The sequence below is a fragment of the Lissotriton vulgaris genome, chromosome 6, assembly GCF_964263255.1.
Source record: "Lissotriton vulgaris chromosome 6, aLisVul1.2, whole genome shotgun sequence".
In the NCBI taxonomy this organism is placed as follows: domain Eukaryota; kingdom Metazoa; phylum Chordata; class Amphibia; order Caudata; family Salamandridae; genus Lissotriton; species Lissotriton vulgaris.
In genome coordinates, this window is record NC_141694.1 from 564,268,745 (window position 1) to 564,285,313 (window position 16,569).

Below are 16,569 nucleotides of genomic sequence, written 5' to 3' on the forward strand. Positions count from 1 at the left end.
AAGTGAAAGCTGGGGCAAGAGCGAGGAGTGCCTTGAAAACAGTACAACCCAGTTTAAAAATTCATCGGGAGGCTACTGGGAGCCAGTGCAATCTCCTCAGCAGGGGCGAGACATGTTGGTGCCTAGGCTGTTGAAAGACCAGCCTGGCCGCCTGGTTTTGTACCAGCTGAAGCCGATGAAGATGGTAGGCAGGAATCCCAGCATACAGGGAGTTGGCATAGTCAATATTGGAGGTGACGAGGGCCATGATGACAAGTGTGTGAGCCTCAGTGGTAGTTCAAAGTTTATTATGTTTTGGCTCTCATCGAGGGCCACATAAAAAGACATACAACAAATCAAATTCAAAACAAGTACAAATTCAATCATGATATTCCATATACATATGTTATTCAAGTCCATGAATCGTCCATTAGCGGGAGTACAAGAAAAGCTGGCACAAATTAATCGAATGACGTATTAATAAATAGCTAAAAATCCTTTAAAAAATTTAAAAATGTAGAAGCAGAACATTTCATTTGGAGGCCAGTATAAAGATTGTAAAAAGATATTTACATTAGATATACCTAAACGGAGGCAAATTGGTTTTAGCCATTTAAGGCGCAAAGTGCGGAGTGCAGGGCAAATCAGCAAAACGTGCATGCGATCCTGTGTACTCGAATTACAAAAATTGCACATTTTAGATGATCCATACCATTTAGATAGGAGTACATTTAATGGTAATAGGTCATAACGAAGAAGGAACCATAATCTTCTAATGCCATGAGGTATATTCCATAAAACATAGGCTTGGGCTTTCTTGGCAACATATGAGTTAAGGAGAAGATCACAACCCCCTTTTCCTTGTATTACATTCTTATCTGTTAGAAAGCATAGTTCCCATGATGCCTGTTTTAACACGTGTTTTAGTTGCAATTGAGAATGCAGGAACAAAGTACTTTCATCTAACTTCAGATGAGTCACAGCTCTTCTAAAATTCTTTACAAGTTGTGAAAACTCTTTAAAGTTGCCTAATAATTCACTTTTAAGTAGGGCTCTCATCGTCCCTGGTTCTGCTCTGGCAAGAGAGGCCACCCAACGTACCAGGGCACATAATCCCTGCACCCAACTGCTCCTTAGCCCGAACTCAAGTCTACAAGCTGCCAAAGAGCAATTAGTGTTTAGGGAGGACAAAGATCTTAAAAGTTTCCCTTCAATTTTATGGCAGAAATCCCAGAGTTTTAACTCAACAAGTTCGATACCATAAAGAAGGGTAGCGGGGATCTTAGCCCTATATACCTCAAGCATACAGGCAAAGTGTCTTTTACCGGTCGCTGAGTATAGCGAATTTAAGCCTTTACCATGTGCGAGGGCCTTTCAAGAACAGTGTTCAATATGAGGCCTCTCGCTCATGTTAGCCGCGATGATTTTTCCCAAAAAGGAGTACGTTTTGACTACCTCCAGCTTTTGGCCGCCAATGTTCCACCCAAAATTTTCCGAGCGGCACCTCTTTTTCCCCCCTATGCACATGATTTTACTTTTATTTATATTAATCATCATAGAGTGGGATACTGCGAAGGCGTGGAGTGCTTGCAACCTATTTGCCAGACCTTTAGGTGTTAAATCTAAAATAAGAATATCGTCGGCATACATCAAACAGGAGATAGAGGCCCCCCCTATCACTGGAGCGATACCCTCACAGACAGACACAGCTGCAGGTAAGTCCTGCGTATATAGAGAGAACAAAAGAGGCGCCAAAAGACAGCCCTGTTTTAGGCCGTTTAGAGAGGGAATGCGATCAGAGAGACCCCTTTCACCCCCCTGCAGCACCCTACACCAGGTTTCCGTGTGTAATGTACGAACAAGGTCTAGCAAGTAAGGGGGTACTCCAAGGGATGTTAATTTTCACCACAGCGTTCTACGGTCCACTCTATCGAACGCCGTGGAGAAATCAATGAAGGCTGCCTAAACAAATCCCCCTCTCACTTGCGTGTACTTGTCCGATATCACATGAAGGGTGGTTAAATTATCTACAGTGCCGTGCTCCCTACGGAATCCCGTCTGTTCAAGTGGTAAAATATTGTTCTCATCAACCCAGTCGGAGAGTAGATTTAAAAGACATTTCGCAAAAATTTTACCGACTGAGTCGAGGAGAGCAATCAGACGATAGTTACTAGGGATATCCCTTGCACCCTTCTTAAAGATGGGGACCAAGATGCTACCCCTCCAAGATGCTGGTACCTTTTTCGAATCAAAACAGGATTTAAACAGTGGATAAAGAATTTTACCCCAAAGGAGGGGCTCCTGTTTCAGTGCCTCAGTGGTAAGAAACCTGCGGATTTTGCAGATCCTGCGCAGATGGAAAAAACAGGAAGAGGTGACAGCATTGATTTGAGGCCTCATAGATAAATCACTAGCGATGATTACACCAAGGCTCTTCACCGTATTGACAGGACAGGGTGGGGGGCCAAGGGAAGAGGGCCAGAAACTAGAGCTCCAAGGGTTGGACGACCCGCCTGTCAACACCAGCTCAGTCTTGCTGGGATTGAGCTTCAGCTGGCTGAAATGCATCCACTCAGAGATGGCAAGCATGGTGGATTGGAAATTAACACAGAAAGAAGGGGAGGAATCAATAGGAAAAAATAGCTGTAAATCATCCGCATAATTGAAAGTAGTGACAGGGGTGTGACAGAGAGAGGCTATAAGAGGTTGCATATAGAGATTAAATAAAAGAGGCGAAAGAGCAGAGCCTTGAGGGACACCAGAGGAAAGTGAGGAATAGGGGGCAGAGAAAGTGGACAGATGAACTGACTGGGAGCGCTGGTGCAGGAAGGAGCTAATCCATGTTAGAGCCATGCCCTGGATGCCCGCATTTTTGACACAGTCGATTAAGATGGCGTGAACGACCGTGTCAAAAGCAGCCGACAGGTCTAATAGAACGAGAGCTTGGGCCAGGTCTTATCGGCGCCTTGCCTCAGCACATCCATTACAGCCACGATGACAGCTTCCGTGGAGTGGGCCGGTCTAAAACCAGCTTGCTGGTCATTTAAGAAAGAAGACCCTTCAATGAATGTGCTGAGGCAGCGGGTGACATAAGTCTCCAAGACCTTCCCCAGGTAGGGGAGGAGGGAAATCTGCCGGTAGTTGCTCAGGACAGATGGGTCAGCACCATGCTTTTTGAGTATGGGGACAACAACTGCCTGTTTGAAAGCATCAGGGACAAAGCCTGTGGCAAGCAAGTTGTTAAGGAGTGCCAACGGGGGATCAGGACAGGCCAAGAAGGCGGCTTTCAGAATTTGAGGGGGACAACAATCGTTAGCGGAACCTGAGCTGACCGCATGTAACAAGGAGATGAACTCTGTCTGGGAAATGGGAGGGAACTCGTTAAAACAACAGGGATTCATGGGAGGTAAGGAACAAGCAGTGGACGAGGAGGGGGGAGGGATATTGTTTTTTATAGTAGTAATTTTGTCGATGAAAAATCAATTCAGGGAATCGCAAAGGACCTGTGAGGGTTGGGGTTGGACAGTAACGCGGTCAGGCAAGGAAAGCTCCTCCACGATTGAAAAGATATCCTTGGTTTTAGAAGCTGAGCTGAGAATTTTCTGAGAAAAGTAGGAGGTTTTGGCCAGTAAGATAGATTTTTTGTACAGTTTCAATAAATCGACATAAGCAGTTTTTAATGAAAGGTCATAATTACGCCTCCAACGGCGCTCGGCTTGTCTGAGGGCCAAATTTGTCCAATTTTAGTTGGTCTGTAAACCAGCGCTGAGCATCACGAGGGCGTTTAGTTTTAGTAGTTCTCAGCGGGGCTACCACATCACTCGCATGTTTCAGCCACTGGTCGAGGACATCAGTCTGGGCAGATGTCATGGTCATGTCACTGGGGGCTGTAGTGAGTAGAAGAGAGTGAAATTCAGAGATATCAGCTCGCTTCCAGTTCCCCGCAGTGAAGTTGGTAGTAGGTAAGGGGCGGTAGGGCAAAGCGAACTCCAGTGAGAAGGAGATAAAAGAGTGATCCGACCAAGTGCAGGGATAAACTAGGGGAGGAGGAATATCAAGGTTGGCCGTCCACACTTGGTCGAGAATATGGCCTTTAATATGGGTAGCCACTGAGATGTGCTGTTTACAGTTTAGGCCAAGTAGCAGATCCGTGAATTCTTCAGAAAGGCTGCTTTCCCGGGGATCTAGCGGCCAGTAATTAAAATCTCCAATAATGAGGATTTTGGTGGAGTTAATAACTAACCCGGAGATGAGGTCACCAAATTGATGGGAGAAAAGAGGCATATTGTCAGGGGGGCGATAAACAAGAACACAGATAAAGGAAAATTTGGGAGAAGTAAATTTCAGCGTGAGGATGTCGGTTTTGGGGAGAGTTGTGGTTTCCAAGTTGGTAAAATTATATTGGGAACGGATGATAGCAGCTACCCCCCACCCATTCTACCTGCCGCCCTATTGGACTGTAAGATGTAATAGCCCGGAGGGACAGCGGCGAGGATGTCGGGGGTAGAGTCATCAGTTAACCAAGTCTCCGAAAGGAGAAGAATGTCAATATTGCTATTGTCCAACAACTGAAAAATTTCAAGCTGATGCTTAGTCAGCGAGCGGGTGTTAAGGTAGACTATTGACAAGGAGTGAGGTGCTGGTGACCCAGCAGCGAGTGGCAAGGTGGAGAAATTGTTGCAAGTGATGGGAGTACGCACACCAGGTGTACTTAAAAGGGAGCTGTGAGGGTTCAAAATGCAGCAGTCTCGAGCAGCGCCGATGGCACGGGGATCAGGAGGGACAAGGCATGGAAGGGAGAACAGGTCCTTGGAGGAATAAGTGAAGCGGTGGGCATAGTGGGCGGCCGCTGGACGCGGCCGGCCGCGGACGGGCGCAGACGGGCTTAACTTAGGTGCAACTTTGGCGCAAAGTCGGTGCTCCCGCTGCGCTCGTCCGCTGCGCTTCCGCCAGGCCACCATGTTATACGGGCCAGGAGGTGAGACACTAGACCGCTAACCTGCAAGGTGGAGGGCAGGGCGGAAGTGGTGTCAGGAGCAGGAAGTGGCGCTCGGCTAAACAACCCTCTGCACAAACGGCACAATGCCGGGGCGGAACAGGGTCAAGAGCATAGAAGAAGCAGGTAAGTAGGTTGCCAAGCCCAAGTACCCTCAAGCACAGAACACAATACAAATTGCATGAGCAAAATAAAATTTTGACACAGCTATAAAAATCAGCTTTTTAAAATGAGCAGCGAGACGAGCACACACCCGCAGCCTAAATCGCTGTATTTGTCAACAGAAAGGGGCAGTTGTTGCGCCTAAAATACAAAGAGTTTTGCAGCCACTAGACCGCTAACCTGCAAGGTGGAGGGGCAGGGCGGAAGTGGTGTCATATGGCCTCTCACCTGAGGCAGGCCCGAGCAGCACTCCTTTTTACGGGCCTGGGCACAGGCGAGGCTCGCTTCTCCTTTCTCCTTTTCTCGGCTGGGAAGAACAAAATCCACTTGCCCAAGGCAACTGCCCAACACGAGTGAGCCGAGGCCTCTTGCCCTGGTTCCTTAAACCGCTGTTGCATACAACCACGCTGTGCAGCCGCTCAGCCGGGTGATTGAACATCAGGGCCTGGAGCAGAGCCTCCATTGGCCCCGCCCACCACCAGGCTTTGCTTTGCCTGGCTCCCGACCTCTCCTGCAGTAGTTTTCTGCTACAACACCCTCCGCACCTGCCGTAGGGGGAGGATTGATCCCACTCCGAGCTCTGGAAGGGAACGCGTCATTGACTCTCTCTTTGAGGGTGACGATGGAGCCCACGAGGTTCTGACTCGATTGCTCCAATCTTCCCTGCCCACAAACAGGCTTAGGAACCATGCGGGGCTCTCCTCTTCCTTACGGGAGCCCCTCACTCAGCCAGGCATCCTCTGCCTGGCTTCCAGTAACACACAATTCATTCACGGCGCAGTGACGCCCTATCACAGTCCCTGGGCTCCTCCAAGGAAACACAACTCTCACCACCCGCTTTTGCCAATCAGCCCAAGCAAGCCACTAAGCCCTTCTTTAGAAGGCAGGGACCAGGCAGGCCAGCCCACCAGGGCTCCTCAGCAGGGCATCAGCTTCACTCCCATGAGTAGGGAGCCATGGATTGCCGTTTCTCCTGGGGTGCAGCAGGTCCAGAGGTTCAGTAAGCACAACAGCACATTACATGGGGTCACAGCCCCAATATTTATACCAGTTCAAGTCTTTGTTCTGCCCTAGCACAGAGCACTAGACCTAGTCAAACCAGTTCTGGGGGGCACTTAACAAGTGCACAACAATCCCCATTTTAGTGTAGGCTCTGGCCCCACACACACCACAGGGTGGCGGAGCCAGCGTTGTGGAAGGCAGGCACAGTTCCATTCAGGTTTAGGTGCTACTCCTCCCACTACTCCAAATGCAGATTGACCTATTCAGCCTTGCGCTGACTCACCCAGCCCCTCTAGAGCCACACTGCACCTCCTCCGCCCCTGTCATCCAGAGCCAAACATGCAATACACAACAGGCAGGCACAAAGACACATAGCACAGATAAATGCCCACTTCTAAAAGTAGCATTTCTAAAATAGGGATGATAATCTGCAATTGCCACTATGCAGCATTTATTGCCACTATTCCAAACATACCATACTTGATCACGCTGCCCTTCTCCTACCAGTATTACCACTGAAACACATATCAGGGAATCCCCAATGCATTCCTATGAGAGGGCAGCCTTACTGTATTGAGAAACCAAATACGCTGTTTGTCACTACCAGGACATGCCACACAATTAAGGCACATGTCCTACCTTTTACCTACACCGCACCCTGGCTATAGGGCTAGCTAGGGCCTACCTTACAGATGATTGATATGTAGTAAAAGGGGAGTCACAGACGTGGCAAACACTTTATGTCCCATGCCACAGCGACAGTAAAGTGCACACGCAGGCCCTGCAGTGGCAGCATTTAATTTACTGGCCCAGGGTATATGAGATACCTCTTTACAAGGGACTGACAGGTAAATTAAATATGTCAAACAGGTGTAGGCCAATCTTACCACGTTTACCATAGTGATCACATTCACTTTACCACTGGACAGCAGTGATAAAGAGGCCAGAGTCCTAAAACCACCAACACCAGGTCAGAATAAATATCAGGAGGAAGGCAAAACGTCCAGGGATAACCCTGCAAAAACGGCCAAGTCCAACACAGAGGATGTATGTGTGTGTGTGTGAGGGAGAGAGAGAGAGAGAGAATGGATGATGTGTGAATGCACAGAATTTGTGAGTGACTAAGGGGCACATTATCAAACAGGGCGTTCAAATTATCACCGTTTTAGCGGAAGAAAACTGCAGCTAAAGCAGCGATAATGGGCTTGATAATATACCCTGGAGAATTCCAATAGAAGCCCATGTTCACACCAGAACATGGGTTTCTATTGGAATTCACAAGGCCATACCATCAAGCTCATTATTGACGCTTTAGCGGCAGTTTTCTGCCCCTAAAACGGCAATAATTTTTACCGCCCTGCTTGATAATATGCCCACAACTCAGTGGATGAGTTGATGGAGAGTCAGTGCACACATGGATTTTTGGATGAACAGAAATACAACTGAAGGTGTTCAAATGACATTGTGACGAGTCTGAGGTCTGCTTAGAGAGCAACCGAGCCTCTGAATATCAAAAGATCATGAGAAAAGTAATACAAGTGGAAAAATGGCTAAGATAATGAAAACATGCTACATGCCTAACTGCTACACTGTGGGTCCCTTTACAAAGTCTACGGTAACATAAATAACCAGAAGAAAACATCTATGTATTTCTAATTTTTGTGTTACTGAGGTGGCTGTGGTTCTGCAAATGTAAGTTCACTTTGTTTACATATGGGCCATTTATATGCAAAAGTAGATGCAATAAACATTGCTGTTGCACTGAAACTTTCTCAGGACTTTTGTATGCTGCACTGTTCAAATACGTTAGTTTGAGAGCACCAGGACCCTCATTACGAGTCAGGTGAATTATGCCGAATTCCGGTCCTCCTGATCACAAGTGGGCTGGTGCTCCTTCAGCCGAACACTGCAACTAATTGTACAGCCAATAAAAAGAGGCCAATAAAATCACCTAAGGCTTTGGCTGTGACAACCTCAGCCCCCGTCCTACTCTGGATTTTTTGGCAAGGAGGGAGCTATCAGCCTGATTCATCATTCTCCCGTTTTGCGAGCCCCTAATAGCGATTCATAGCGAATCGCTATTAAGGACTCGCAAAATGGGATTCATGTAGAAATTGCATAAAGAAATGCGATTCCTACATATTCCTTATTTGCGATTAGCATATTGCTAATCGCAAATAAGGAATAACTCGCCATTCATTCCTATGGGCCAAAAGGCCCATAGGAATGAATGGGGAGTATTCCTTATTTGAGATTAGCAATTTGCTAATCGCAAATAAGATAGCGATTTGAAGGGTGCCAGGGGTGTCCAAAGGACACCCTGTAGCACCCCTCAAATGAATTTTTACACAGGTGTTGCACACACACATGTCCAAAGGACATGTGTGTGTGTAACATGCAACTCAGAAAAATGCATTTAAATGCATTTTTCTGAGTTATCGCAATTTACCACGAGGTCTGACCTCGCGGTAAATTGCGGCCAGAAATAGCGAATTCGCAAAAAAAAATTGGATGATAAATTGCATTTAAGGAATCTCAAATAGAGATTCCTTAAATGTAATTCCTCGCAAAATTGCGAGATCGCAATTAGCGATTTTTGCATTTGGGATGCTGAATCCCAAATGCAAAAATCGCACTCGCAAAGGGCCAGATTCTCAGAATCTGGCCCTTTGCGAGCCGATTTCGCCTTCATGAATAAGGCTGTATATGTCTCCCCCCTTGCCAAAGCAAGTTTTTTCTCTTCACCCATGTACTCTCCACCCTCTTCCCTCCAAGCTAGCCCACCACCTGTCCCCAACTTATATTTACCGCCTAATCAGGACAAGTGGTAAATGTGAGCGTTAAACTCATGGAACAGGAACAGGGAGTTCCAGTGGTTTGACACCAGTTAAAACCAGATGCCATATTTATGACCTTTGTGGTGGAGGGCAGCACAGCATAGCACGTCAAATTGCTGCGCATCAGAGGGAAAGGGCAGGAATGCACTGTATTTATCTAATACAGCACATTCTTCTTGCGCCTGCACCATTTTGACAATCGAGCACCAACACAGTCAACCTTGCACCATGGTGCAAATGTGCCTGTGTTGTAAGCAAGATTGTTTTTGTGCAGAAAGGGGAAACGTCCTGTGCAAAAACAATCCATGGGGGAGTTTTCCTCTTTCTAGCTGTGCTATGGAGAAATAAAGACATTTTCCATGTTACGCTTCCCCTGGGAAGGTTTAATGTTTTGGCGCCTTCCCAGATTTACAATGACTTATAAATCTGAGAATTCATCAAAACCAATGGGAATTGCAAGAGAACAGCCACACAACACCCATGGAACGCCTATCTAGGGTGGAGTGGCAGAGTAATGTCACATAGCGATTTGCACTAAGCTGCATTACTCCATACTTTTGCAGCCACTCAAAGCCTTTGCGTGACTTCAAAAATATGGTTTGCGGTTTGCGTCGCTCGGCGATTCAAACCGGGTCATAAATATAGGGTTTGCACGGTTATTGCCCATTCCTTGATGTTTAACTTATGATATAATAGTACCGGTATGGTGGTTCTGCATGGTAGAACAACGGGTGTGGAATTTGCCCACCGTTAGTACGGTGAAACTCATAACGAGTCCCCAAGTGTGTGGATATTAAAATTGATCTAGTTTACCTAATGCTGCTGTATTCATTAAACAATCAGATACATCATGAACCTATAAGCAGAATACACACAAATGAAGGTAGGTGTTTTGGAATACTATCAGTTCACCAATAGATCTTAGGGCATACGTTCAACTTACTGAGGGGGATATTATCAAAGAAGTGGTGGTGAGAGGTGTTAGCCTCCTTGGATTGAAGCCTCTCACGCCACTTCCTAAACACCAGTCTGCACCCTATTCACAAGAATCTGGTGCAGACTGGCGTTACCCACATCGACGGCGATAAATCTCACGATTTATCACCAAAACAGGCACCCTTGCACCAGAGGGCAACAGTGTCTGTGAGCAGGGGGGTTTGTTAATGCACCGGAAGGTGTCCCTTCCTGTACATTAACAAACCGAAAATGCCAGTTTGCTTTTTCCATGTGTGCTGCTACATGCAGCACACATGGAAAAAGAAAAAAGCAACAGGCACCCTTGCACCAGAGGGTAAAGGTGTCTGTGAGTAGGGGGGTTTGTGCACAGGAAGGTGTCCCTTCCTGTACATTAACAAACCGCTTTTTCCATGTGTGCTGCTACATGCAGCACACATGGAAAAAGAAAAAACGAGGAGAAAGAAAGGTTTTCTCCTCGGTTAGCCACCTTAAGACAGGAAATTTCCCAGCCTTAAGTTTGGCGCTAAACATTGCCTAGAAAGGGCTTTTTTTCGAGAGGGGCGCACTGCTAAGAATTAACACAAAAACAATTAATTAACTCACTGTTAGATATGAGGTGCAGCAAAAAGGGGGGCTGAGGGGAAGGCCCTAAACCCCTCCAAGTAGTGTCAACCTAGGTTGGCACCGTGTACAGAGAAACTGGCAAACCCCTGCGCACCTTGAAAATTATACAGTCATATTAGTAAATGTAAATGTAAGTATACTTATATAGCGCAACCTGTCACCCAAAGGGCATCCTGGCGCTTGCTTAGGGAACCCGTCCTGGTATTCCCCTGTGAGAGGGCCCCGGCAGGGTATCCACAAGGTGAAAGCCAGGCATCCCGCCGCGAGGGGCCATTGTGGGGATTAAGCAAGCTATTGCCCAGAGTCGCAGAGCGTGAACCCGTGAGTCGAGAAGGCACCGGAGCGAGAATTATCGAGACCGTGGAATTTTTAGCCCAAGACCCGCGGAGGCGGGGAATTGAACCCTGGTCCAGGGCCGATCTCAGCTTCCGGGTCTGCCACCTCTAACCCCTGAGCCACACTTCTCCAGTGTTGACTCTAGAAAGTGAGAACAAAGCCTATTGATTTGAACAGTAATAATTGAATGTCTTTTCAAAGTTCTTGTGAGTAGATGTTGTCTTTAATGTTCATACAAAGAAACCAGCCGACACGTGTTTCGTCGCGTGTGGGGTAATGATCCCGCGACTCTTCAGGGCTGTTGACGCTGATGGCACGTGGTGGAAGTCGCTCTGTCGGTGATACTTCCGACCCGACAGGGCCCTTGACTTGAAGGTGGAAGTGTAGTATTATTGGCTGAATCTGAACAGGCCAGACGCTAGAATAGCGCGGGCTGCCCTTATGGTGGTCGAGCCGGTCCCCGGGGGAAAGGAGGAGGGGGAGCACTCCCACCTCCCCCAGTTTTTAAGTTTGGCACTACCTCCTATTATCGCCCTTGATAATTGTGGCCGCACAGAGGTGGCTCGCCACAGTGCTGCCTGGCTCCTCAGGCGGGCAGGTGGCTAGAATGCTGCCTGCCCTTGGATCGTCCGTAAGCGAACCCACTATGATTACATAATGTTGTATGTAATAAACCTGCAGCAGCTTTTCCCAAGTTAACACTTGTGTCGTGTGTGTTATTTGGGGGATGCATGTTATGAGGGGTGGGGGCCTGTTGCAATGAGGTTACTAGCGTTAGCGCCAAACTCAAAGGGTGTTGCGGTTGTTCGCCGATAGCAAAACCCAATGCACGCCCCCTTTCACTCTAAGTTTAGCGTTAAAGGGGCCCTATTCTCAAGGCAGCGTTAAGCCACTAAGGGCCATATGTATCAAGATACCCATTTGCGATTCCCAAATAGCGATTTTTAAGAAATCGATATTTGAAAATCGCAAATGGGTATGTATGTACAAATCGCATTTTTTTTGCGATTACCTAAAATTCCTTAATTGCGATTCGCAAATTGCGAATCGCAATTAAGGAATACTTTCCCATTCATTTCTATGGGCCAGGAGGCCCATAGGAATGAATGGGAAGTTATTCTCAATTTGCGATTCGCAATTTGCTAATCGCAAATTCAGAATAATTTCAAGGGTGCAGGGTTGTCCAAAGGACACCCTGTTGCACACCTGAAATATGCATGGGTGCACATGTGGCGCATATACATGCCCAAAGGGCATGTATGTGCGTCACATGGCACTTTGAAAAATGCAAAAATGTGCATTTGTCAAGGAATTTGCAACTTACCACCAACTAGAAGTTGGTGGTAATTCGCGATTCCTTAAGGGCATTTTGCTAATTTTTTTGGCTACATACATTGCATTTAAGGAATTGCAAAATTTGCGATTCCTTAAATGCAATTGCAAAATAAGGAATTGCAAATCTTGCGATTCCTTATTTTGCACCACATTTGGCTTAATACATTCCATTTAGCAAATTCGCATTTGCAAAGGCCGAACGGTTAACAATTCCTTGAGAGTAGGACTTTGGCCCTATCGCCACGGTAACGTCAATAAAAGTGACGTTCCCGTGGCGATGTCGCCTTGAGAATATGCCCCTTAATGAGAGTAATATACTAATGCATGCAACCACATCCATGCACAAAAGTGCACTGACTGTTTGTGCTATGTTTCTGTGCAACCTGGTTCTTACCCGAGCCCTCCGTATTATACTCCGCCCCAACCCCCTCCCCGTCCCCCCTCCACCCGCGGCTTGCAGTGCCGTAAAAGTATGTCTCCATGTATGACTGCAAAAAGAACAGATATCAAAAAGCCGCATCTCACTGGAAGAAGCCTGGTGAGGCAATGCACAAAAATGCGACTGTACTTTGACAATGTTTGTCTCACTTGATATGCGTACCGTACTGTAAAGTGGGGTGGAAATCATGAAAAAGGGAGTGGGGGCTGTAATCTTGTCATGGGGAGGAACAGCAACCTTGCAAGTGTGGAGGAGGAGTAAAGCTCAAACAAGGGTTATGCAGGATTACTGTTCAAATTCTCAGACAATGTATACTGAGTAGGTAGTTTAAAGAAAAATATAAATTAACAATAATGGTATCTTTAACATAAACTACTGAAAATTAACCAATTGTGGTAATAGTAGACTCATAGTAACATAATGATCATCTAAAGAAGATATAAAGTCAATAGCTGTATATCTATGTTATCTGATATTTATAGAAACGATTGCAATGATAAACACGGGCAAGACACGCATTGTATATTCAATTTACCTTAATGACATCTTCAGGCCATGATTTCATCAGAGTTGCAAGATGTCCTCGGTCATGGATTGTAATAAAAAGACCTCTGCAATGTAAAAGACATTTGTTACGCATATGCTTACTATAACATAGGCTATTTCAAGACACATTTTATTCTATATATAGAAATCATGATTAAACGATAAACAGTATTTTCCTGATTTTATAGGGGAAGAGATACATTTGGTTTTAAATTCGTTTTATATTGAATCAGTCTATTTAAATGCACTGCTAACACATTTTAAGACCGGTGCACCTCCTTGTGGTGGGGGCAGAAACTATGGGCCTCATTTATGAAAAGTGACGCATAGCTGCGTGAAAACAGCGATGCGTCACTTTTAACTGCGCCCTCTTTGCTACACCAATGATGCGTCATATTTACAGTATGACGCATCATGGCGCAAGGAGTTACGGATACGTCAGTATTCCTGACGTATCTGTATGGAGCAAAAGTGACGCATTGCTGGAGTGTGTCACCAAAGTGACGAAACTCCAGCAATGTGTCCTTTCACATGGGGCAAGCTATTCAGCTATTCAGCTTCGATCCATTGATGCTAACAGACCTTTTGGTGATAATACATTCTGTAAGTTACTTATAACATATGTGTGTGTTAACTCGTGCCTGCACATAAGCTTTGCACCCACCTCAGGTCCTGTAACCAGTTAGATAAACATACCTGATGATGAAAGTAGTTGGAGAGTGGCCACTGCTAATAATAACATAATGTGACTTTGTGTCACTTCTGTGGCTCTCTGTTGGTTTAACGCTTATATGAACAAATTACATAGCATGAGTATAATGGGAGGAAGATAGCTTCAGACCGGAAAAGTCAGACTACGATATATTTTTTTAAGCATACTTCCAGAAAATGAACAATACTTGCAGATTATAAGCAGAGTAGCCCGCATAGGTACCTACAAACAATGTTAATTGGCACGTGTCAACAAACTACCAGAAATGCCTTAGCTGAGATATACCTTCATAATAGCAAGGTTCCTAAGCGATAAAAATTGCTGCAACTCGGCGATAAAAATATCGCCGCTAAACCAACATAGCGATAATTATCGCTAGTTGTTGGTAATAGGCCCCCTTGCTATTATCAAGGTTTATCTCCTAAGCGATAAAAATCGGCCGAAATGTATGAATATCGCTGAAAATTCAGCGATATTCATGCATTACCGAGCTAATGCTCTTAGCCATGTTATCCACCTACCATTGGATAACATGGCTAAGAACTGCTCAGGGCAGGTGTTAGCTTTTGAAGATATTCGCGCTTAGCGCGAATATCTCCAAAAGTTGGTATTAGGAGATAGCGATGTTAGCGACTGTTTCCAGTCGCTAACATCTTGGCACGCCCACTGTGCATGTCATTAGTGATAAATATCACTGACATGCAAAGCGGGGCCCAAGATTGTCGCTATCTCCTACTAGCTGTCGCTAACTGGTGTTAGCGACAGCTAGGTAATGGGGAGATAATTTTATCTCTGCTTTCTTGGCTTTTAAAGCCAAAAAAGCGGAGATAAACCCCTTGATAATATGCTCTTGACTTCTCTCCGTATTGGCGGCTAAGCGAAATGTAGTCTCCCATTAGAGTACACTGCGGTCACAAGCATCTATAGGTCTGAAACTCCAATGCATAAGATGAAACAAGTCTGAGCTTAGGGCCTAAAGGGAAGAAGGATCTTTCACTGGAGGGCCCATATTAAGGTCTTTATTATCACATATTTTTTTCTGATTAAGGATTCAAAGGTAGCCCAATTCCAAACCCTTTGACTTGCTAGACCCTCCCTTGAGTTTATATGTAATCTAAATCCCTTCCCCCTTTATGGAGAAAATCGTCATAATATTACACATGGAGTCTATACGTAAGCTGTGGAGGTGGAACTCAACCGCAACGAAGATGTTCAGTTCCCTAGAAGCATTTTCCCACTTTAACCATCCACTATCAACACACATGGTTCCCAGGGAGCAGTGCATCGACCTATAAGGCCAAGGAAACCATTAGGAGCCTTGCCATGTGAAACTGGGGTCAGCATGTGAGACCATAACAGAAGATTAGGGCTCAGGCCAACAGCTCCAGATATCTTTACGATGAAGCACAGTGACCTTGTTTCATCAGATGTAGGACTGGTGCTGTGTGGTGGATAATATTCAACCCCTCTGCACTGTTCACTGCCCGAGCTATAATGGGTGCACTTGAGAGAAGTTAATGACTGGAGTGTGCTATTAGCAGACCCGAAAGAAGGATACTCTTGCTCTAGAAGAACCACACCCAACTCATCTGGAACCATGAATGTGAGGAGAGGCCAAGGTAGTGGGGCAGGATGGGACATTCAGTACCAGTCCCCTCAATGGTCTTCAGTACTTTTTAGGGAATACACCCTGGAAGATGCCTTTGACTCAACAAATACACTGAGGCACCAGGAAAGACCAAGGTGGCCAGTGCCCACCCCCTCCATAGAGGTGTATAGTATTGGCTGCCACAATTGCCAAAAACACCAGGCCTTAACTCTTAAGGAGGGATTTCCCCCTGCTGTAACAAGCCTGGTATGCTTCAGTTACTCACGTTCCAAAAAACACTGTTGTGAAACTTATAAGGAGCTAGCAAAGCCTCTTCTCCTACGGTTCCTTCTGCCCTCGGAGATTCTGTAGCTATCAATGACATTTGTACTATCTTCACCACTTTGATGACTGAATTGATCTCAGTATTGTTTGAACTGTTTGGGTCATACCCCCATGGAGCCTTGGTCTTGCTGGCAAGCTTAGCAACTCAAGCTTTAGCTGCAACGTCCTTTGCCCATGTGGGTCTACAGCCTTCACACGTCATACAGGCTTGTTGCGATACTGAAGTTCAAGAAGCGCATGGGGACAACTGGCTTGTAAGTTTCCTCAGTGGCCTGAGTACACAGTGCCTCACATACAATTCGCAGTATTCTTCAGTCATGCCTTGTATCATTTCCAAGTCCAAAAATAAGCCATCCACTCCTCTTTACAGAAGCAGTCATAGAGAGGTCTACCATATGTTGTTTAGCCGTCCTTTTGGATAGCACACAATAAATCGATCTGGAAACGCTACTGAGAGAGTTTACCTCGATTAAGACTACAATAGGCTCAGTCAGAGAGGACACAGTGACAACCGCAGCCAATGTGAAATCTCAATGAACTGGCTTGGTGTCTTTCTAAATGCACCTAAAATCAACGGACAGAAAACTCACCACAGTGGAAGATCTCATTCAGTATCTGTCCAGAGCACCAGATGTAAGTCAGAAAATAGGGAACCAGTGAAAAAAAAGATGAATGATCTGGTAGACAGGAGTCAGAGGAGTAACATCCGGC

The 16,569-nt window shown here is 45.9% G+C and overlaps 1 protein-coding gene across 1 annotated transcript in view; it reads right to left on the minus strand.

The window, feature by feature from the left end:
• The window catches only part of ME1 (malic enzyme 1), a 1,313,190-nt gene that overhangs the window by 751,363 nt on the left and 545,258 nt on the right, over positions 1-16,569 (minus strand). The window contains exon 4 of the mRNA XM_086926558.1: positions 13,203-13,278. Coding sequence (XP_086782684.1) covers positions 13,203-13,278 — 76 coding nt within the window. The remainder of the gene's footprint in view (positions 1-13,202; positions 13,279-16,569) is intronic.